This window comes from Thunnus albacares, chromosome 12 (genome assembly GCF_914725855.1).
Source record: "Thunnus albacares chromosome 12, fThuAlb1.1, whole genome shotgun sequence".
Taxonomy (NCBI): domain Eukaryota; kingdom Metazoa; phylum Chordata; class Actinopteri; order Scombriformes; family Scombridae; genus Thunnus; species Thunnus albacares.
Genome location: NC_058117.1, coordinates 28,712,236 through 28,736,350, shown reverse-complemented (window position 1 = coordinate 28,736,350; position 24,115 = coordinate 28,712,236). Strand labels below are relative to the sequence as shown.

The following is a 24,115-nucleotide window of genomic DNA, read 5'->3' as shown; positions in this document are numbered from 1 at the left end:
TGCATGCAGCGTTGGTCGGGACCTCGCACTCTGGTCCGTCGGGATCAGATCATTTTGCTTTTTAAAAATGAGGGATATTTATTACAAGTGTGCTGTGCTTTTATTTTGAAAGACTGATTGACAGGATGAGAATTTTCTGCAGGGTGAGACATCTGTCTTGCTCACACCTGTGTCATTAAAATCATGCAAGTTTTGGGCTCATTCGCTTACATTTCAATTAGTAAATTGAAATTGTGTGTAAAACAAATGATTTTCCTTATTGTCCTCAAGTCTATTTTTAGAAAAGGAAAGACTTTTAACCCACATGACATGTCCTGAAATGGAGAATGTGAGCAAACCCACACCTTTTTGAACATTTACTGCTTCCACATAGTTTTAGATACAGACTTCATTTGAACTTTAAATGAGTCACGAGACTTTGACCTACAAATCTTGATTGTACATGTTTTTTCTATCTTTTATTGTTTTTGAGATATTAGAGTGTGACTTTTAGAGTCTTTTCTTGCTCCTCCTGTGATTTTATAATGAGTGTATATTGCAGAATGTGTCACAGCATTGAGGGAGTGACATCACCAGGAGCAGTTGGAGAGGAGGATTTTTAGAGAACACTTCTTTTGAAATCTCCTCATAAATCCAATGACTCTGGCCAAATCTCACATTAAAAATCATTTTTAGTAGGAAATTCCGTGGCAAATCCATTCATACAGCTTTGAAAGTGGTCAGACTTATAATTTAGATATCAGAAGACTCTGTTTGACACAAAGTTCATGCCCATAGATTGCCTCCCCATTTGTTTACGTTGTAAGGTATGATGTGGCACTGCAACTTTCAGGGCTTATAAAATCCAAACCGTTCGAGTTATTCCAAAGTTTTTAACAACTTTTTTCCAGCACAGTCTCATATGTTATGTATCAAGGGTTGAAGCCGATACCATTAACACCCTCGGAGATAGTGTTTGTAGGAGCCATGAATGGATTAATTTCAAGTTTGAATGAATTGCAAAGTAGTAATTCTTTTGTTTTATATTTTGGGTTATTTTGGTTTGTTTATTATTGCACGATCAGGGGGATTGATAATCAGGTCACATGGATATGGGCGGTGGTATCCTATAGTTAATTTAAGCACCTGTTCACCTGCATGCCAGCTGGTAAGAGACAGAGGGTGACAGGGGGTGTCAGTGTATGATTTGTAGGTCTTGATGAGACAAATAATTGAGTTTTGGTTTGATCTCTCTACAACATTCCTACGGGCCATGGCAGCCATTTTGTTAGATAGGTGGCGCTAGAGAGCACATTTTGGCACTTTAGGGGTTAATTTTTACATTTTATCAAATTTTTCACCAGACCTGATGTGCGTCCCAAATTTGGTGAGTTTTTGAGCATGTTTAGAGGGTCTAATTCAGGGTTTAAATTGCGTAATAATAAAGAAAGAAACAAACAAACACACGAAAAACATTAAAGCTGCAAGCAGAGTTGAACGGGCCTTCGCACCCTTGCGCACGTCAGGGCGCTGTGTAGTCCAAGGGCTTCTGTCACAGGCATGTCTGACAGGTCTGACTTTACAAACATGTAAAGTTTGGAGCGACCGGAGCATGTACAATAAAGTTATAGCAATTTCCTCTGTCATGGCGAAACATCAAATCTCAACGGTGTGAGGATGAGAATTTTCTGCAGGGTGAGACATGTCTGTCTTGCTCACACCTGTGTCATCAAAATTATGCAAGTTTTGGGCCCATTCACTTTAATTTCAATAAATAAATTGAAAACTTTTGAGTGAAATTTCAGCGAAGCAGCCCCAGCAGCAGGCAAAAGGAAGTGGACAAAGGAAGTGATGTTTATCTCCTTCTTGCATTGTCTGAAAACAGCCCGGGTCTGAAGACATCTACATGCCTGTGACAGAAGAACTTCGATTGCGTTGTTGCCCGATGTGCGTGGAGAAGTGAGGGCCCGTTCATCGCTGCTTGCAGCTTTAATACTTAGTGGGATTTAAAATGAGTGATTCCTACTATATATTCCTGCTAAGTGGAGGCACCATCATATATTTGTAGTTCATAGTCATATAAAAAGTTTAAAAGCTGGTAGTTTCATTCATCTGTTACACAGGTTAGCATGGTCAGCCACAGGTAAACGTACCCAGGGCCCTGCCCATAGTATTACATTTGTTAGACAGTTACTAACTAAATAGCTACATGGGTCGGGTGCTACATGTGATTATCTACTAAGGAGATACTAAACTTTGATTTTATTACCTCTTACTACATGTGCCCTCTAGTGACAAGAGTTAAATTTCCTTATGTTAAGAGTTAATGAATGTTTTGTAACTCTGTATTTGTATTTTAAAATCCCATGTGTTTAATTTTTGATCTATTGACCTCATAGACAATCATATTTTAGAAGTTAAATTGGATAAGTAGTTGTATAAAGAGTGAATTTTCTGAAGCAATAGGAATGTAAAGATATATTTTTTGAAGAATTTCAGATTGAAGTTTTCTTTTATCATTAAAGAATAGTCATATTGAATGTTTTTATATTATGAAGTAAGAAGTGTGTTGAATTTATATTTGAATATGTTTCTGAAAGTAATCACATATCTAAGTGTTGCTTAACTTTATTTCATTTCACTATAGTATTAAACTTTTATTTCAGTGTTATTTCAGTGGTTTGAGAAAGTTGAATCAATAAGGTTGGATGTCTAGACATCATGAAGTGTTAATATGAAGGTTAATGTTTGATATGTTAATAGAAAAATTGACTTATTACAAAATAAATGTATAATGTTGAACTATTTTTATGAATGGTTTACAATATATCATACAAGGTGACGATTAAATATTCAGACCAAGGGACTCTGAAGTGTGAATTTGCGTTGAAACTAAAACTTAATTCCACAGTGTAAGAAAGTTATTCGCCACCTCAAGTTGAAGTAAACCAAACCTTAAAGGTCCAGAACAAAGGAATTGAATATGCATCAATAACAAACTTTTAAAACACATCCCAAAACTCTGCTGGCTTTGACCAAAATTATAAAAAGGAAAACTTAACTGAACTCAGTGGAGCTGGCCTCCAGAACTCGAAAAAATTCAGAAGACGTCTCTTTTATTTGTTTTTCAACCAAGTACATGCATATTTAATCTTTTACTGAAACAAATTTAGTTTTTTTATTTTTATTTGTAACATTAAGTCTTGTGTTTCCATGTTAAGTATTTTATTTTTGAGGTAAACGCCACTGAAGTTTTGAGTGTAGTCAGGTTAAACTTTATTCAACACTCAACTCAAGTTGCTACAAGCCAACCAAAGTCTGAATTCTCAACTTAAACTCCTGAAGAAGAGAACAGTAAGGCATAACATGGCTTTATGAACAAGGGTTGTTTGATGTGGAATAATGTTAAAATTAAAAAGATGATTTATTTAGAGAAGTTCAATTAGCTTTCACTTAGCATTTCACCGATGTAATACATTAGCCTTGAGTCACTCACTTTGAGCCACTCTTGCTGAATATTTAATTATTTTATTTTTTATTATCATTTATAGGCCTTATTATTCTTTTTATTTATTATTTTTTGCTTTATCATCTATCCTTAAGCTGTAAAGCTATTAATAAATGTCTTCATTTATCCTAAAGGTGGTTGGTGGTCTCGTCTCGCAGGAAAATCCATAATCCAAGCTGTGGACCATGGCTGCGGAGATGGTGCAGGGAGTGTGACATGGTTCTGTGAGTGTCCTGCCTTGACACCTTCTCTGGTTGCTAATGCTATTATTATTACTGTTGTTGTTGTTATTATGCTTCTCTGTGTCTCTTTCCCCCCCTCCCTCTTTCTTTCTCTCTCAACCCAACCGGTCAAGGCAGATGGCCGCCCACCTAGAGCCTGGTTCTGCTTGGGGTTTCTTCCTGTTAAAGGGGAGTTTTTACTCACTGCTGTCGCCAAGTGCTGCTCATGGGAGAATGTTGGGTCTCTGTAAAATAAAGAGTACAGTCTAGAGCTGCTCTATGTGAAAAGTGCCCTGAGATAACTTTTGTCATTGTTGTTTTGCTATATAAATAAAATTGAATTTAATTGAATTGAACATTTGTGTACATAGCTAGTTAGCTAAGTAAGCTAGCCATGTTGGTGTTGGTGATGTATATTCTGCAAGATGAGAGATGTAGTTCACTTAGCGGTTTCACACAAAACTAAATAATACCTCAACAGTTTTACGCCAAACTGTGACTTTCTTGACTTGCAAAGTTATCTTTTAAATTGACAAACATCATATGTGTAATTCGTGGCACAATGCAAACGGGATCAAAAAATGATTTGTCTCCCGCCGTTGACTATTATTACAGGGGGAAGGTTAGCTCTTGGATATTAATTTGGCTGACTAAGTAACACTTCAGTTTTTACTCCATTTAGAGAGTATAGTGGAGACCTAAGCCACCTATGGGGAGTGTGGATAACTCAGGTCGAGGTGTCTGATGCAGTTAAAATCCTTTACTTATGGTGGAATGGGCAGTGCTACCAGTGGTCTGCAATGAACAGAAATTACAGACATGACACAAAATACAGGATTTAGTACAATAATGTCACTACCATAATCTACATAGTGATAATATCAAATAATGGTAAACATTATAGACTCAGAGTGACTTAATTCAATCCTGCTACAACTGAAACAGCAGCCTGAAGTAGCTAGCAAAACTTAAAATGACATTTCCACAATTTGACTTAATATCAATTATTAATCCTCGATTACAATTAAAAATAAACGGGAAATGCATATTTTTGTTTATGTAACTCACCAACCGGGTAGACATTCACGCACAGCAACACATTGTTTAATATCCACCATCCACCAAGGTAAAGAAGGAAAAGAAACATTTTGAAGATACGTCACATCGACTGAGCCACTGAGAGAGCACAGACCAATGACAACACATTGACAGTTGATTGTATTTATTTGTTGGGACGGTGTACAGTTTTTAAAATAAAAGATGCACTGCACCAGAGTTAGCTCAAAGCCAATTTACATCCGCAGTCTCTCACAATCAAAACATACAACAGCACAACAACAAACAGTACAAAGCAAAAAACACATAGAACACACCATACAAAATACAAAGCTACACACAACAGCACATCACATACACCCACAATGTCAATTACAAATCAACAATGTAAACTTGTCAAATTAAAAGCAAGGCTACCTGCGCTAATGAGAAGACCATAGATGAAGTTTAGACTCAGTGGTCACAGAGCTGATTGGTCTTTAGTAGATTTTTTAATTTGGCCTTGAATGTATTGATTGAACTGCAGTTCTTCATATCATCAGGTAGGACATTCCATTGAGTTGTGGCTTTAACAGAGAAAGCTGAGTGTCCAAATGCAGTGTGATGAAATAGTATGGTACAATCTTGTATAGAGGATATTCTGGAGGATCTAAGAGAACTTACTGAGCGAGTGTACACAAAGTCACATAGTGGAGGGGGGGGGGGGGGGCAAACCATTTAAAATTTTATAAACTAGGCACAAATTTGAGAATAATCTAAAAGCTCAGTAACTTGTATTTCTCCAGTACCCTACAGTGATGGAAATGCATCAGCTTTTTGTACAGAGTTTTTAGAGGTTTTATGGCTGTTTCTCCAGCCTGTCCCCAACATGTGATGCAATAAGACATATTGGAAAGAATCATAGCATGCATAAATATCCTGGCTGCGTCCAAGGACAGACCGTTTCTAATATGTCTAAAATTTGTTAAGTTGTATTCTATGGTTTTAACCGTTTTTTTTTAACACGTTTCTTAAGGTTCAAATTTGGATCCAGTGTCACACCAAGATATTTAAAATCAGTAACTATGTCAATCTTTTCACCTTTGATGAAAATATCAGCGTTAGGAGGTTGTACCATGGTTTTAGAGAAAAACATACCTTTTGTCTTGTTTACATTTAGACTCAGACATCCTTTCTAATGCAATTGTTAGCTTAGCAGCAGCTAACTCAGCTGTTTTTGCATGTGTGTACACAACGGTGTACACACATGGACATTTGTAGTTCTACATCATGACACTGTTGAGGGAGATCATAAATATATAAGTTAAATAATAGGGGACCTAACACTGATCCTTGTGGAACACCCATTGTGCACTTCCTGTTACTGGACAGTGTGTCACCAACTTTAACACACTGTATCCTGTTAGATAAATATGAAGACATCTATGCCAGTGCTCTAGATGAGAAGTTAAATTTAGAGAGTTTTGATATTAAAACATCATGACTGACTGTATCGAATGCTTTACACAGATCTAAAAATACAGCACCAACTACTCCTTATTTGTCAAGTCTTGATTTAATTTGCTCTATTAAGTGCAAGGTAGCAGTTTCGGTAGAATGATTTGCTCTAAAGCCAAACTGCATACAATGTAGACCAAAATTGCTTGTATTAAGAAATGTTGTCAGTTGTTCAATGACAACTTTCTCAGCAACCTTTGAGAGTACTGGCAGTATACTTATTGGTCTGTAGTTACTGGCTTCAAGGCGGTCTCCAGATTTAAAAATAGGCGTGACAATAGCACATTTCCAGTCATCAGGAAAGGAGCTGTGTTTAAAAGACAAGTTAATTAAATGAGCAATAGGGGGAATTAAAATATCTTTGTGCGATTTGACAAACATGGTGTCGAATTGGAAAGCATCTCTTCTTTTGGAGCTTTTTAGGGAGCTGATGATTTTGTTTACTTGTAACTCATTAGTCTCTACCAGCTCGAAAACCTGGCCTGTAGCATCTATAGGAACAATATCCAGTTTCCTTTTTGTACATTTTTTCCTAACTTATATACAGACTCAAGAAAAAAATATTATAGACAGAAGCAACAGTAAGATGATCCTCAATTAACTTTCCTTGTACTTTGAGTTTAAAATCTTCAAAATTTTGGGTCCCTCCTTATGAGATTATCAATGTTTTTCCAGATCAATTTACTGTTGCCTTTTGCCTCATTCAATATATTGAGATAAAAATGAGATTTAGCTTCTCTTGGCTCCTGGATAACTTTGTTCCTTAAACCTTTATAAATCAGCATGTCAGTGTTTCTTCTAGTTTTAATTGCCTTCCTTAGTGCAGCATCTCTAGATTTCATTAGTTTCCACAAATTTTTATTAAACCAGTAAATTGTTTTTATTTTTAGATTTTATCTGTATCCTCACATTAAATCTTTCCCTCACAGTGTTGATTGTGTGAGTAAAAGTATCACAGCCATCATCCAGCCAGCATCCCAGTTCAAGCTGCTAACTTCATTGATAATTCTTCTTGCTTAACTCTGGGTATGCATTGAAGGATCATTGTCTTAGTTGGTCTTAAATCTACTTTTAGTCAGTTTTCTTGCACATAGGGTTAGGTTATGATCTGATAAGCCAGTGATTGAATTATAACTTTTAGTTATTCTTTCTGGTTTGTTAGTAAATATCGAGATCAATTTGTGTACTGGAGCATTTTGCAATCTTAGATGGGCCTTTTACTAGTTGTTCTAGTTGGAATTTCTCTGTGATCATTTTTAGTTTTTCCTCTTAGATTTATCCTCCCAGTTCACATTAAAATCACCCATAAGTAATTATTCTTTGTTGAGATTGCACTCTTTCAAGACTTCGGTGAGTTGATCATAGAAAGTGTCATCTGCAGAACGGGGCCTATAGACACCTATGATGTTAAAAGACATTTGTTGGGATAACATTATTTTTATCCCAACATATTCAAACGTGCTACCCACATTATAAACCACACGTTCACATTTGATGTTGTCTCTCACATAACAAAACACCCCTCCTCTTCTTCTATCAGGTCTGTCTCTTCTGAAACATTGGTATCCGGGCACCGTGAACACACTTGCAGGAGTTGTTTGTTTCAACCATGTTTCAGCCAGACAGAGAAAGTCCAGATTTGAGTCAGACAGAGGATGAGTTAGCTGACTGCTCTTTGCAGTATTGCTTCTGATGTTAAAATGTCCACCGATTTTCACACCTCAGCAGGGAACAGTCAACATACAGTCTCATTGGCGGAGACGCTCCTGCACAGCGGAGCGTCCTGATGACGCAGCCATGACATCACCGCCCCTTTAAAAACTGAACGTGCCCTGAAGCACACGCCTTTCCCATGTCACTGAGCTAGGGATAACTTCTGTTCCTCTGAGTCAGCTTGACTAAAGGGGGTACCCCACGCACGTGTTTTCCCCTCATCGAAGACTCCCCTTGCCGAACGAGATTAGCCCGTGTTCACCTGAACACATTCCTGGATCCGAGAGAGACCGCTGCTGCAACCAGCGTCCTCAAATTCCCTCGAGAAGGCTGCGCTGCTGAGAGCCAGCGCCGTGTTTTTCGCCGACCGTGCGAGAACGGCCACCGTCTGCATCTGAGCCAAGGCCTAAGCCGGACATAAAGACGGACTACACACACACCCTGCTTGCTTTCTGAAGCGACCAAGTAAGAGGCATAAGTCTGGGCAGTGGCAGTGTTAGTTGTGTGTTCCTATCAGCATCAGTTGCTGTTGTTTAGCATTTAGCTTTTTAGCTTTATTGTTATTGTTTGTTGTGTTGTTGACGGACCGCTGAGTCCATTTTTCTCTGTTTACTCTCAGGAGTATTTTAAGTTTGCTTTGTGTTCACCACGCTAGACTGTTTTGTGTTTGTCCCCGCTCGGGACTACCACTGTGTTTGCGCCATCGTGAGTGAGGAAGTAAGTTGCTTTGTCGATCAGAAACCAGACAACGTGCGTTACAGACTGCCGTCCATACACGCGCTGTCTGTGGACAAAGGAACCACTTCTTTTCCTCTCACGATTGCTTTCTCTCCTTCTTCCATCTCTTCTGACTAACACATACACGCGCGCGCACACACACATACACGCACCAACGTCTTTTTGCACATCTGATGGTCAGATAACGTTGGACAAAGCTTTGCTTTGTCTTTCCTTATCCGCCATCAGACACGTGTGTTTTTCACAGAATTGGGTGAATGTAAGACGCCGACCACCAGGCGGCGCCATCTTGCTTCTGTCTAACCAAGACACTGCCATACTTCTGCCATCCGGTTCTCGCGCGACATGACTTCCTCCGATAGTCAAGTCCGCGTCGCAGACCGACGACGTCATCACGTCAGGCCCCATCGCCATCTTGTCACACATACATACACACACGCGCACACACACACATGCATTTCCCTGCATGTGTCCAACCCTGTACATAGCTGTTTGTGTTTTGTTTGGTAGGATTAGATTTTAGGATAGTTGTTTATTGAATGAAGCATTTGTTAACTTTGTTAATTTTGATAAGTTTAATAAACACTGTTATATCTTTAAAAAGAAGTTCTTCTTATTGTGTGTAATATTGTGAAAAGTGGCTGATTGAAGGAGTCAGAGCTCGAATTCACCCGTCTTTGTTCACCCTTGAATGTTGATATCTCTCAGATATTAACATTCTAGGTGAACTCCCATTTATGAGACTACCTTGTTTGGTTATTGGTCCCGGTTTCCGGGTGGTGCCCTGTATTTGTTAATTCATTTTAATAATTCTATTAATTGTTATAATTAGTTAATTATCTTTGATAATTGATAATTATTGCAAATAATCAACTGTGTCCCTCACAGACCCAACAGTTGGTGCCTGAATTATTGATTAAGGTTAACAATATCTTATTTTCATAATTCATAATTATCTATGATAATTATGAATTATTGCTAATAACCAAACGCACTACTGCCCGTCCCAACAAAGTTCTGCAGTGCTCCAGGGGTCACTGGTCCAGGATTTAGCTGAACAGCTCCGGAGAGCAGGATCAGCATGAAGAGGAGACCTGCTATTCTCTGAAATGGGGTGGCAGATGACCGCTCCACTGGATCAGTGATTCGCTCTGGTACCTGGGCTCGTCCGTGCCACAGGACAGAGGAATAGATTGCAAAATATCCCAGTAAGTTATGATGAAAATTCACTGTAGGAGCGTCAACTGGCCATGAGCCAGCATTTGTCCGAAGCTCAATCACTCGGTGTCCCAGCTGTTTTCCATCAATGTTGATTGCTCTGGCCAGACAGACACGTACAAGCAATACAACGAGTACCAACAGTAGTCCAAAGAGCACTCCATGAAACACAGCCCAGGTGTTTTTACTGATGAAACACTGCTTTGAACTTGACACAGTTTTTGACAGGCATGCTCTGTAGTACGATAAATGGCCTTGGATGACAGTCCTATGTAGCAATCCCATCCAGGATCCTGGTGGCCAGAGGGTAGAAGCTCCTCTTAAACTTCTCAGCACCGGCCCTGTGCACCCGGAACGTCCTCTCGAACTCAGCAAGGAGAAAAGGCCGCCATCTGGGCGGTTAGGAACCCCAGAAGATCCATGTGGCCAGGACTGTGTCCTTTGATGTTGAGATGGATGTACAGATGGTCGTTCTTGATGTTTAATCTGATTTTTACATTTGAAAACCTGGACTGGCCTGGTAGCAGAGTCCGCAGGGGAGTGAACTGACCATCTCCCCATCCTGATGAGTGACCCCCAGTCATATGCCATCACTTCTTGCATAGAGAGGCTCCAGCATGTGTGGATTACAATACCAGCATTATCCTTTAAGTTTTCTTCTTGTTTTCAAAAAATTACTCTTCTGTTAGCTTCTTTAGTGCTGTATCTCCTTTGGAATATTCACAGTACAATGACAGAAGCCACGGAGACAGACGGTGGTAGTATGTCTTAATTGTATTATACTGCATGTGTAACCGATTTGAGGGATTTTATTTTACTGCGATTATGTTTTAGCAAAAGCATCACTCAATAAAAAGAAGAAAAAAAGAAAATATCCTTCATATGTCGTATCAGTTCTATTCTGTGTAAATCTTGTCAATATTTGAGATTGCTAACCACAGTTTTTTAATTAAAGTAGATTTGGAGAAATTGGGCAACCGTTAGAGCCAAGTTAGCTTAACAACTCTGTTGTATTTGCAGTCTGTCTATGTAAATTGTATACTTTTTCTTCTTTCTGTCAGGGGAGCCAAGCAGACACACACACACCACCAGCTGATGTTTTGTTACTTTGTATATATTTCACCAGGTATGGAGATGTTTCTCTTTGTTTTTGTATCATTTTTGTAGCTGATAGTTACCAGTCTAACTTATGAATCTATCTATATAAGCTGAGTCTTGCCGGTGTGTTGCTATGGTAACACTACAGCGCTGCATGTTATGTTGTTATAAAGTAATCAGACTTCAATGTGGATCAATATTGTGATTTCCTATATTTATAATTGTTAAAGAGGCCCTATTATACTCATTTCCAGCTCTTTATTGTTGATCTTGGGCTCCACTAAAGCAGCCTTGAATGATTCACCGTTCAAAAAACTCCGTATTTATCTTGTACTGGCCCTTCATGTATCCCTTCATTTCACCCTCCATCTGACCATAGACTGTAAAAAATATAGACGTAGTCACTGTAACGTCACTCATTGGTTTGTGAACTGCTGTTTTGAAGCCTCGAGTGTAGCGAGTTGACCATTGCCATCTTGGATTTGGCCGTCGCCATGTTTGATATTTGGAGCCAGAAGTGACCATATTTGGATGAGAGGGTGGCGCTGACCATAGTGCTAGCTGCTAGCTTGGTTAGCACAGTGCATTTACAATCTATGGTTAACAGTGATAATGCTCATTTTCACTAGCGAAAAACAGGCCTAAAACCGTTAAAACAAAATGTACGGAAAAACTGATCATCCAACTCATTGATGGGTCTTTTATTACAACCAAATTGAACAAGACTGTTTTAAGGTGACCACAATGTTACAATTAACTTCAGTGAACTGAAAACACACTGTGAAACAGCAGCAGCTACACCTATACGCAGTGGTTATGTGTTGTCGCCGTGGTAGCGACTTGTCAATCACAACGTAGCCATGCCCTAAAGCATACCCTGCTTTATTGTCAAATTTAAATTAAGTGGAACCATAATTTACTAAATGAACATCATGCTGAATTGAAGAAGACTTGAAACTAGCGATTGAGACCATAAACTCATTAGGGAACAGTTTACTGAGGTAATAAATCAAGAGAGGAGTCGGGTCATTTTCTCATAGACTTCCATACAATCGGACTTCTTTTTGCAGCCAGTAGAGTCGCCCCCTGCTGGCCATTAGAGAGAATGCAGGTTTTTGGCACTTCCACATTGGCTTAATTTTTCAGCCCCGGAGATTGCCACTTCTGACACGGTCTGTCTTGGCTCCCACCTCCCCCGTGCCCCCCTCCCGATGAGCCCACTCGTTTCTGATTGGTCACCTTCCGGAAGCCTTCCGAGAGGCAGCACCCGGTGCTGCTGAGCACCACCCCCTCCCCTTGCTGTTGTGGAAGTTCAGAAAAAAAACAGTAAACATAACAAGGAACATAATTTCTCATACTTTGTTGGAAATGTCAACTTCTCAAATCCAACCGTACACGTCTGAGCCTGAATCCGATCTGGAAAATGAGAGTAGACATCCGCAGCAACAGAGATTACTGCAGGACGTCTCTGATTGGTAAATATTATGCTCATTACCTGCTTACTGTGTGAAATAATGGTGGATTTCGTCTTTTAATCACAAGCCGCATATACTAATTTTCCAATATATTCCCATGTTACTAGGTGTAGGGGAGACCAGGGACAGTTGTAGCACTTTTTGCGATTTTCCCAATAAATCAAAAACCATTGGAACTGGAACAGTCCATTTGCTATATTATAAACTGCAATGTGTCAACTACTGAAACAATGTATTTAAGTGGTTTTATGATATATGTACAGGTTGCAAAATTGATTTAAATACAGTCACTCCACTGTTACAACTGTCCCAACAACTGCTGGCTAATATCTATAGCTGAACTTATTCTGAAATATCATGTTGAATATTGTAAAACCCTTACAAATTATATATATTTCAAATAGGAGATAAATATCTTGAAGTTAATAGAACATGTAATGTTTTTGGTTCTACAGCTTGTCTGAAAATATACAATTTCACTGTTAAAAATTGATGTATTATATGAAATATAGTATCTGTATGATTATCAATCCTGTTACATAAAATGGTGGGAGCACGGAATGGCCTGACAGAATCTGCTATTTTCTAAATTTGGTTTTATTTTTTTTCCACATATCGTAAGAAGACTGCATCGAGAGCCAAATCCTCCAACATGCATGACTGATCATCCAGGCCTAGAACCAAACTGCTTAAACGCATACACCCTACTAAACATCCACAATATCTACAGAGCAGACTATGGACATCTCAGGAGGAGAAGAGAGGAAGAGTAAGTTTTTCATCTTGTTATAAAAGTTGTTATAACATGAAATCAATTTTCTTCATCTACATGTACAAACACATGATCCCGAATTTCAAAACAATAAATCACTGAAATCAAGAAAAATAAAGTGGTTTATTTACAAGACATAAAGTGCACACTGTGTTCATTATAATATATATAAAAAAATACAAACAAATGTGGTCAATATCAGTATCCTGTTCCCTGGGATTCATAGGTCATAATTTCCTGCATTTATAAATGTCCTTTACTGGATTCAGCAAATCTATATAACACAAAAAATACAGCTAACAAGCCATACAGTCATTATTTCCTGTAATGAGAATGTCTTCTCCTCTGTCTTTCAGATGTTACAGGTATCTCGCATACCGCAGTTTTGTTAGCTGGTGTTGCGGATACCTTGGAAGACAGGTCAGGGTCGTCATCCTGTCGTGTGTTGTGTGCCTGATACGCCAGGAGTTTCCTGATCCTGATGGCCACTATGCTGGGTTCCGGCCACCCCTCGACTGAAACGTGAGACGTGTCTGGCGATGACGTCCTCCTTTGAGGGTCTCTCAAACTGTGCACAGAGGTCCTTTGGGATAGGGATTTGTTTGAGTTCCTCAGTGTATCTGGTGGGTTTTTCCAAAACTTCCTCAAAGAGAAGCCTCATCAGGTCACTCACATATTCTGAAAAATATGATGTTTATATTGTTAATAGAACATTTTGCTGTTATTTATGACTGTTGACGCTAAATTTTGAATGTAAGAGAAGTTTACATGACGCTAAATGATAAGTGTGCAATTCCTCCTTTTTGTATATAAAATAGAATGACTATGCCAAGAATTGTTTGCCAAATGTTACAGTGATTGTTTTACATTTGTATATTTGATTATTTATATTAAAAGTTCTGTTTTTTACTTACTGAATGTTGGCTTTGTCTTAACAGGTTTTGCTGTGCATTCTCCCTTCTTGGACTTTGGGAACATAATCTTGTAGACAGCTTTGCCCTCAGAAGTGGTTGCTTGTCCGCGCTCTGCATTCTCGTTGAAATGCATGTCAGCCAGGTACAGCCTGGGGAAAAAAAAAGGAAAAGCCTGAGTCTGTAATTCAAAACAAACTATTTTTAAAAGTACATTTCTTAAAGGCTGAATAGCAATATCAAATTTTAAACAAGAGGCTTTTTGTTGTATATGTCAGCTAGCAGATGCCATACAATATTTTAATGCTATTTATCCAAACAATTATTACCTGCACAGCATTCCAATGTAAGGGAAAATCACATTTTTTGGCGCAAAGTGTAGAATGACACTGTGGAAGCCCTCCAGTGATGAAGTTTGGTGGTCATGACTCAGTTTTTCCACATCACGGAGAACTTGTTCGTTCAGTAGGAGTTTCTCCACTTTGTACAGGGCCATTGAACCTGGAATGACAGACAGATAAAATTGAAATGGTGTAAGTGCCCACTTAATTTGTTTTGTAACAGATACATTTATTTTATAGATATTCCATATTACCATTATTTTTACAATCATGTTTTCATAGAAGCAGTTATTATTAGATGAAAAATACTTGATACGAACCTGGTTGTAACCACTTGCTGGGGTCTCTGGAGACTGTCAGGATGAGCACACTTGGGGAAGAGCGGATCATCATGTGTTTGGACATTCTGAATGTGGTTTATAAGGGACTTCCATTATGCAGCCTTCTCTGGTCCAGACTTGGAAGATGTGGCTGTCCAATAAATGTGGTTTTTGATGCTAGACAACCACATGCACAACACCACACATTCCTTGTTCTTGGCCAGTTTTACCAACTTTTTGGACAAACCTGACAAGATATAAATTTTGTAAAATATATTAAAAAAAATATGCACAACTTTGAATATGCTTGTGTCATAAAGAATGAAAATTATACAAAAATGTAAAGTACTTACCCTTCTCAAGGTGCCAAACGTCGTAGTATTGGGTGACCTTGTGCTCCCTCAGAAATTTCTGAACCTCTGTATGGCGGTCAGTCACAATGTAATCCACATTCAGATGGTTTGCCTCCAGAAGATCTAGGCCTCTCCTGAGTCCTTCTTTTTCCATGTGTGCACTGCCACCAACCTCATTGCTCTAGTGACACAAAATTATTTACTAAATCATATATAAATCAAAAATATTTAAATGCCCACAAATCTTGTTGACTCCCTGTCCATGTAAATGGAAGTTTACCTGTACAAGCTGAATGTCAATAATGTTGTTGCTCTCAAGGTGCATGAGGGTGTAGCTGCCGAATTTGGCTGAGTGTCCTTTAATATATGAGAAAATCATAAATAACTATATATTACACTTTTTAGACAGAAATAAATTCTACTTTCACATAATCACCAATTATCAGGCGTAATACTGAAAATGAGATGAAGTGATTCAATAATGTCTGAGTCCTCAGCTGGTGAGTCTGCCCTCATATCTCCACCCACTGCGATTTTTCCCTTGTGTGTGAGATACTGAAACAGTATCTGCTGATCCTTCTTCCATTTATGGTTTATTGCTGGTTCCAGAAGATTCCTGGCATGCCTCCTGAAGGTGTCATATTTGAACACCTGGACATTCATGGCTTTGAGTATCTGAAAAACATAGCAGATCAAATGTTATAAATATTTTAGCATGAAACAAATTTAATACTTTTATGTATATCCAGCAGTCTCTCCAATACCTTTTCCACCTGAGTGAAGGATCCACCAGTGAAGTAAATGGCTGCAGACATTTGGAGGTTTCCGACAGGGGTGTTTCCTCTCATCGGCTGGCTCTGCCATTTTCTGTTATACTGGCAGTTGGGACATATCTGACTAAAGGACACAAAAGTTCCTAGTCTCCGCTGCTTCACCTCACAGTCCCACTTGCACACTGGACAGGTTTGGAAGAGGTCTCTGAGACAGCTCTCAAACACAATGTCCTTTACATCACTGTATTCTGTGCTGGACTCCATCCCACTATTAGGAAAGCACAAGAAATAGCATTTCCACCATGAAACATTTATACCCACAAACCAAATGTTAAAAATTGTAAGTTGTAATCGCACCTTACCTAATTTCAGATGAGTCACCAGGTTCATATATGGAGTCGTGTAGCTGTGGAACAGAAATATTTTCTTCTTCTGCATCATCCTCCTCCTCCTCCTGCTTTTCTTCCAGCAACTCAAGATGGGGTCTCTTTGCTGGTCTGACACCCAGTGAAGGTGCAGAACCCTTCACTGGTGTGGAAGAAAACTGAGGCCCTGTGTCTTGTTGTGTAATCTCCATGCCAACACTCTGGCATGAAACGTTAACCTGTGTCCCTGATTAGAAACAAAGAAAATAGTTACCTGGATTGCTTGTAAATTGCAATCAGCCATGTAACGTGGGGGATGATGACATTTATCCTCGGTGGTTAGGAAAATAACGCTACATTTTTGAGCGCACATGGTTGAAATAATGGGATATTACATATCTGACTGCTCGGGGCACGTCTGTATTGTTATGTGCAAATCACCGTTAGCTAGATGAAAACTTTAGCTACCTGTATATGCCCACTGTCCACACTGACACCGTATTCATAAGCCATTTGGTCCGAATATCGAAACAAGACAAACACAGACAAGACATAATGATATAATGTTACTTACAGCTTGCACCTCTGACTCCTCAACAAGACCTTTTATAGATGGAACAGCCCCGTCTTTTAGCAACAGCCTAGCCGAAAATCCAGCTTCATACTGGGCTTAGTTGAGAAAACAGTCCTCTGCTAAGTGGCATGAACAGACATACATGGAGGTATTTGTCTGTTGTCCCGAAAACAGAAATTGTATCCACTGCTGTCTGGTGCTTTCTTCTTTAGGAAGGGCATACAAATTTAGCTTTCCTATGCAACCAAAAAAACACTCTCTGGGAGACATACTGAACAATGTGCAGTAACCTGGACAGTAGTCCTGAGCAGCGAGGCACAGCAGAGCAGTCTAACTTCCGAGAGAGACCAGGCAGGCAGGGGTGACGCTGTACATGGAGTGGGTGACCATATGGAGATATCCTTCACGATCTGATGTCAGTTCGAGCCGAGAGTAGAAAAAACTGTTGGAAATGCTGCAACATACAGTTACCTCATTATTCGACACTTTGGCCTCGTTTAACACCAATTGTAACACCACCAACAATGTAACACTATTTATATGTTAGAAAATAAGGAAAAACATAATATGGCCCCTTTAATGTAATGAATGGGTCTTGGTCTTGGTTACTATGTGTTTAATTATATGTGATTATTTATTTATATAACAGTATGTCATGTTGCTATTCATAGTCATGGTTACTAGGTTTTGTTTTTGTTTTTATTGATTTATGCTGCTATGTCTATATATGTCTATGGAATTGAACTTCATTCTATCTAATAGTTGTTATTCATTTTGTAACTGTAACTTGGCAAAAAAAAGAAACTCTATCCAACTGACAGAGAGGGGAGCCAAGCACAAACACACACCACCAGCTGATTTTTTGTTACTTTATATATATTTTACCAGAGATTGCTACTGAAGACCACAGAGACCACAACGCAGAACATCATAGGCGTAACCCAGCCAGCTACAAATGCAACAGCATGTACTTTGTGGGCAGCTGCAGTATGTACTAAAAGTAAAAAATAGAAGTATGTGATTTGGAACGCAGCAACTGTCCTTTGACAGAAAAAGAGAGATAAAGGCCACACAGTCCTTCCCACACAATTTGATTGACATGTGATCTCTGAAGTGCGGGCCAGAAACACCAATGTAAAAACAAAACGTAAACAGATTTCTGCATCAGAACTTCGTTTTTACAGCGAGCTAAGTATATATATATATATATACATACATATATATGAAGTCTCTTTTCAGATGAAATAAATTCTATGCAATGCAAGAAAGTGATGTTTCACATTTCCAGTTGGAAAGCCAACATTAATTGATAAAAACAGTTTGTGTTTACAGGAACTTAATCAACAACTGATTCAAGGAAGAGAACATCACAATCCCGTCCACCATGTATAGTAATAACCATTAGAAAGTAATGGAGCTGAACCTCCACGGATGGTCTGCTTATGTGTGGAAAAATGGTAAATTAAATGTACCACATTAGTATTCTTTTAAGGCTTCAACCTGGTGATGTCTGACATTCTAGTTACTTTAACATGAAACCAGTTACTCATGGTATGATGAAAAAAAGCCAATTATTGATTGACTTCATTAGAAGTATGCAAATTTGTTTGATGCACTTTAAACAGATACACCACTTGCAAAGTAACAGTGTTTGCTGTAGTAATTAACTGCACCTGCTAATACCACCAGTAAGACTGAAATCTTTTTATAACTTTAAAAGTTTAAAAGTTTTCATTCTTATGCAAAGCTAAAATGGCTGAATCATCAGTATATAAAAATCAATTTTCAACACACATGAATCCAAGTCATTCAAATATATTAAAAATAATGAGCACCCAAAACACTTCCCTGTGGCACCCCACGTTACTTACAGTAGATGTACAGTAAATGACCTCAAACCCCAACCTCGAGGATGCCATACATGAAGTAACATTTCTTAAATACATCAGATAACATCACTCCTTATATAATTCATTTAAAACATGGGATGTTTCAATAATACATTCTCCAATCAGGACCTGAGCATGATATTAAGCTCCTATTAGGAGGGTTCTAGATCTTGGAAGGCAAATATCAAACATTAAAATCTAAGCAAACTATAATTTTTTACAAATCATGTCACAACAGTTCAATCTGCTGCTGTGCACCACTGCGATACCAGAAAGGACATTGCCAGAAAAATGCTGCACCACTTCTGTAGTAGCTTCAACAGCTACTTCAAAACTAATTTTTTTACAGCTTCAACAGCTTCTTCAACAGCTTCTTCAAAAGCTTCTACAGCTTTCTTAACTCTCTTTCTTAACCACTGGATTACTGAGGAGCTTTCCTCAGCTTCTTGTCTGGCCAGCATATCCTGTTCTTCTCTCAGTTTTTTTATTTTCTCCTCCTTTTCTCTGTGATAAGCATTCCTCAGTTTCTCCAGCTCTTCTTTCACTTTCAGGATACTTTGTTTCTCCTCTTCTCTCTCTCCCTCTGCCTGACTATCCCTCAACTCTTTCTCCTTCTCCATCTCAGCACCCATTTTTTTCAGCAGTTGCTGATACTTTTCATCTATTTCCTCCAGTTTCTCCAGGTCTTTGCAGTTTTGCTCTTCTTTCTCTTTCAGAATTCTTTGCTTCTCCTCTTCTCTTTCTCTCTCTGCCTCAGCAGTCTCAGTCTCCATTTTTTTTATCAATCGCTCATACTTTTTCTCTATTTCCTTCCTCAGTTTCTCCTGCTCTTTGCAGTTTTGCTCTTCTTTTTCTTTCAGGATTTGTTGTTTCTTCTCTTTTATCGCTCTCTCTACATTTTTGAACATTAAAGTGGTGTAGCAGCTTCCTCCATTCTGCACATTTATATTTCTTATCTTCTTGAGCAGCTCGCTGACCTGAGAACGATCCTCCACCTCATTATTGAACACGTGGTACTGGTTGTTACATTTGGCAACAAGTTCCTGCAGATCTTTGCTGTCCTTCAAGAACTCCTCAATAGGTTTCCCTTTGAGTTGGTCACCATGGGTGAAGAGAACCATGCTGTATTTGTTGGCTTCCTCACCAAAGATTTTCTGAATCTTCTCCACCGTCTGCTTTTCTTCCTCTGTGAATCTGCCCAGTCTGATGATGATTAGGAAGATATGAGGTCCTGGTGAAGCAAAAGCAATGCTCTGAGCAATATTTTTAGTTGTTTTCTCTTCGGTGTTCTTGGTGTCAAACAGGCCTGGAGTGTCGATAACAGTAACCTTTTCTCCATCCACTTCACCAGAAGCCTTTTTACAGCGTTCTGTCACAGATTTAGGGGAGAACTCAGATTTTAATTTCTTTTGTCCCAGAATGGTGTTTCCTGTGGCGCTCTTCCCAACTCCAGTCTTCCCCACCATCAGAATCCTGATCAGCTCATTACTGCTGTAGTCTGTGGGAGGTATAGACCCGACAAATGAAAAAAAAGGACAAACAATCAGCAATGGCGCCACCAAGGGGTGGCCGGGGGGGCCATAGCCACCCTGATACAATTGTTGCGACATGCCCCCCCCCCTTCAAAATCACATTTGTTTGTACCCCCCACCCCTTTTTAAATTATCTTTTTAATGCAAAAATTGTGGTTAACATGCTACTGTTTGGCCAGCCTTCAGATTCTGGATCATAATGTGAACTGAGCTGCTGATTTCAGACATCAATTATAGATCTGTCTCAGTCAATAATGGGCTGGTTTTGTTTGTATCTCGGCCTCCGGTGGTTGTTGTGGCTGGATGGAGGCAACGTTACCGGTCGTACCACCCGAAAACACACGGATGGAGCTGCAGTGACACACAGACCGATTTCACAGGGTTTTAACTGCTGCAGCTCATGTCATGAACTGCCGTCAGTTTCCAGAGCTGCCAACGTTTGACTTCAGCTTGGAGTGAGACTTGTTCCCGGGGATTTTTGTTCCTAATAAAACAAGCATTATTCGTGGTAAATTGACCCACTTGACTTCTCCCTGTCCTTATAAATCAACACCTTTTTCATAAGACTTTTTCTTGCTAATTTGTGTTTAGGGACTGTTTGTTATTTATGAGATGGAGGGGGATGGCACAAAACGGAGGGGCAGAGCTGAACTGGGAAAATGATTCATGCCTGGAAATATAGTACTAAATATAGCCACAGTCAGGCCACTTTTTAAGCGGGGTTTGGGGGGTCCCCACTAGTAAAATTTTAGTTACAAAGACTTGATTTCCTGCATTCTGGTGAATTTTAGTGCATCTCCATCTTGCTGTTAAGTCATTTAGCCACACTAAATACACTTGCTGCCAAACGAAATGTGTAACTGCCAAATATTTTCTCTCTCTCTCACAAATTCAAATTCAAATAAGCTTTATTGGCATGACAGATCAGAAACCTATATTGCCAAAACAGTACAGAAAATTATAAGCATTGAAAGATGATTGATTAATAATTATACACTAATATGTAAATATCAACAGTAATATTAAATACAATCTAATAAAAGGCTTTTTTTACACAGATGTAATCACACAGAAACATTTACTACAGAGCTCGTTTGTTTCAAATTATGACAAGATTTAACAAATTTTGCAGCTATTACTGCACATCGACTTTTCTCCCCACGGACATAGGGCAGTTTTTGAGGTTGGGGAGGTGGATAAACTCAGGACATGTATTATTTATTTTTTCATAGAAAACCTCTCTCAAATCCTTATATTTATCACAGTATAATAGGAAGTGATATTCTGTCTCCACCTCTATTTTATGACAAAGTGAACACAGCCTGGCCTCCCTGGGGAGCCTGTTCTGCCTGTGACGACCTGTTTCTATGGCCGGGCTGTGTCCACTCAGTCTGTCAGCGTTTTCCTCAGTTTTCTATCAGTCATAGTGGTCAGGTACTCTGCCACCATGTACTCTCTGTTTAGGGTCAAGTAGAATTCTAATTTACTTTCTGAATTTAGTGGTTTCGTACCAATATTTGATATAATTTTCTTTTTGTTGATGGCTCGCTTCTGAATTTTAATTATTAAAGGGGTTTTGTTCAAGTTCTGTACCGCAGGCCTCTTAAGCAGGGAGTCTGGGGATCTCCCACTAGGAAAATTTTGACTTGAGACTTGATTTCCTGCATTCTGGTGAATTTTAGTGCATGTGAATAACAAACTAATGGGCCAACAACTACTTAGTACAGTATACTGTCATGAACTTCAAATAAAACCAAAGGTGCATATCATTAAGGAGGGAGACGACATAAGGACTAACTTTTAACGAGTATTTATTAAATAATAAATAACTAAATAGACAACTAATATACTAACAAAATAGAAAATGTCTTGTACCTGCAGGTTGCTCTGAAGTATCGGGTGTCTGTTCTACTGTGGCATCAGTGTTACTCTCTCCATCTTCAAAAAGAAAAACAACACACCATATCTTTTAATGTACCAAGATAATACAGTTAACAACTCTCTCCACCTAGTCAAATAACAGAGTAAGAACACAATACCCTACTCAGTTTACTGATATACACTAACAGTTACCCATCAAAGGTTAAAATAGCCCTTTAACCAACACAAACATTAAATAACACAGATCATTAAGTTTCAACAAATTACAGTAGCCTGAATAGTGACAGAAGACGTTGTTTTGTCTCAATAACTTTAAATTATGAGCTCAAAGTATGAACTCACTGACTGAAATTTTCACCAAACGAATGAATTTTCAAATTATATTGACCACATTAACTAGACTAGATATGCCAATTATGCTTTCAATGTTTTTGAGGAAATTAGAAAGGGAAATATCACAATAGGCCTATTGATTGTCCAGTTTCTTGGCAGCTTTAACATTCACAGGGGACGCATCGGTAACATTAACAACGTTAGCTAGGTAGCACGTTTATTTACTGGTTAACCTGGCGGCATTTAGCGGCATCTACTGCAAGCGCCTTTCTCTTTTTCTCTCTCTGCTCCATCCTTCCTCCTGTTCCACCGTAAATCTTGCTGCTCAGTCATTTAGCCGCACTAAATGCACTTGTTGTCAAACGAAACGTGTAAGTGCCAACTACTCTCTTTCTCTCTGTCTCTACAGTCTATGGTCTTTACTCCTACCGCCTGGCTGGCACAGAGCGCAGGGCAGTGTTGCGTTCAGGGTCAAAAAATAAATAAATCTGCGGGCTGCGGTGGACCATTTAGCAGGCCAGGCCGGGAAAAGTCCCGGTGCTATCAATTATTACGTTATCAATTATGACTTTCTTCACTGCCGCTCTCACTGACGTGTGGCGTGAGAGCGCGTGGAAAGCGTCATTTGCGTTAGTCTGACGGTCAATGCGTGGGAGTTGGCAGCCCTGCAGCCTCTAACGTGCTATTAATTTAAAGCTTTACATTGCGCTTTGTTTGAAGCATTGCTCTTACTGCGCGGTTGTTAAACTTTATTTCTGCGTCCAATTCAGCTGTCATTGGGCAGCAGGGGCCGTCTGTGTTTTGCAGTTATATTAAAAAATAAAATAAAATTTAAAAATGTTGAAGGCGTCGGTACTAAACGTGATGCAGTCAGTGGAGTTTCACTGCAGCCATCCTCAAGTGTAGGAGAGAGAAGTACGAGAAGAGCAAGTAAAAGTGTCAATAAAGAGACTCATGGCTGAACATAAAGCTTATGAAACATTTGTACAAGCCAAGAGAAAGAAGAAATGAGAGGTGCATCTATCTTATTTTTGTGATACTCTGTTTCAATTTTGTATCATTTATTAATTTCATTAATCATGTCGTCTACATTTCGATTTTATAAATACCACTTTATTTTAAGGAAGTGTTGTATTGATAAGTCACATTTATACATCTAGCCTCTGGACATAAAACTGAAAGAAATGATCATTTTTCCAGTGATTTCTATACATCCTCAATTTAAGAGCGTAGTGTCACTGATGACTGATCCCTGATATCAGTCAAAACATAACAAGTTTTTGTCCATTAGATAAATTAATATTATGAATAGTTATATATTGACTTACCTTGTTTAAATGTTTTGCTGTTCATTTTTGTTTGAAAGTGAGAAGAGCAGATCTGCTGCTGAAGTGAAAGTAAATTTCAGTGTGTCTGCCACTCTGCCTCTTTATATAATTCATGCAACAAACCACACCCATAAAACACTGTTGACACCAAAGTATAATGTCATTCTTCCTCCATCTGCAGGATTCCTTCTGGTAACTGTAAATGGTTAACCATGTTCTTCTAAACCACGTTTACAAGAA

The 24,115-nt window shown here is 38.9% G+C and overlaps 3 protein-coding genes across 4 annotated transcripts; all 3 read right to left on the bottom strand.

Annotated features, from left to right (window-relative positions):
- Nucleotides 1-13,705: 13,705 nt before the first annotated feature.
- Nucleotides 13,706-15,620, bottom strand: LOC122994330. 2 transcript variants are annotated; one of them, XM_044368951.1, is made up of 6 exons: nt 15,481-15,620; nt 15,201-15,381; nt 14,848-15,094; nt 14,516-14,687; nt 14,190-14,338; nt 13,706-13,953 (listed from the first exon to the last, which is right to left on the bottom strand). In XM_044368951.1, the coding sequence occupies exons 3-6, from the start codon at nt 14,930-14,932 to the stop codon at nt 13,706-13,708; spliced, it is 654 nt and encodes a 217-aa protein (XP_044224886.1). In that variant the 5' UTR covers nt 14,933-15,094; nt 15,201-15,381; nt 15,481-15,620. The 2 variants fall into 2 exon arrangements, with proteins under 2 accessions (XP_044224886.1, XP_044224887.1); XM_044368952.1 differs by having other exon boundaries at nt 13,706-13,914.
- On the bottom strand, nt 15,614-17,580 carry LOC122994329. The gene is made up of 3 exons (XM_044368950.1): nt 16,336-17,580; nt 15,965-16,241; nt 15,614-15,875 (listed from the first exon to the last, which is right to left on the bottom strand). Exons 1-3 carry the CDS (start codon nt 16,548-16,550, stop codon nt 15,633-15,635), a joined length of 735 nt encoding a protein of 244 aa, XP_044224885.1. The 5' UTR covers nt 16,551-17,580; the 3' UTR covers nt 15,614-15,632.
- A 567-nt stretch (nt 17,581-18,147) lies between these two features.
- On the bottom strand, nt 18,148-23,172 carry LOC122993421 (GTPase IMAP family member 9-like). Its single transcript, XM_044367569.1, has 3 exons — nt 23,142-23,172; nt 22,209-22,271; nt 18,148-20,299 (listed from the first exon to the last, which is right to left on the bottom strand). Exons 1-3 carry the CDS (start codon nt 23,170-23,172, stop codon nt 19,125-19,127), a joined length of 1,269 nt encoding a protein of 422 aa, XP_044223504.1. The 3' UTR covers nt 18,148-19,124.
- Between the last annotated feature and the right edge of the window lie 943 nt (nt 23,173-24,115).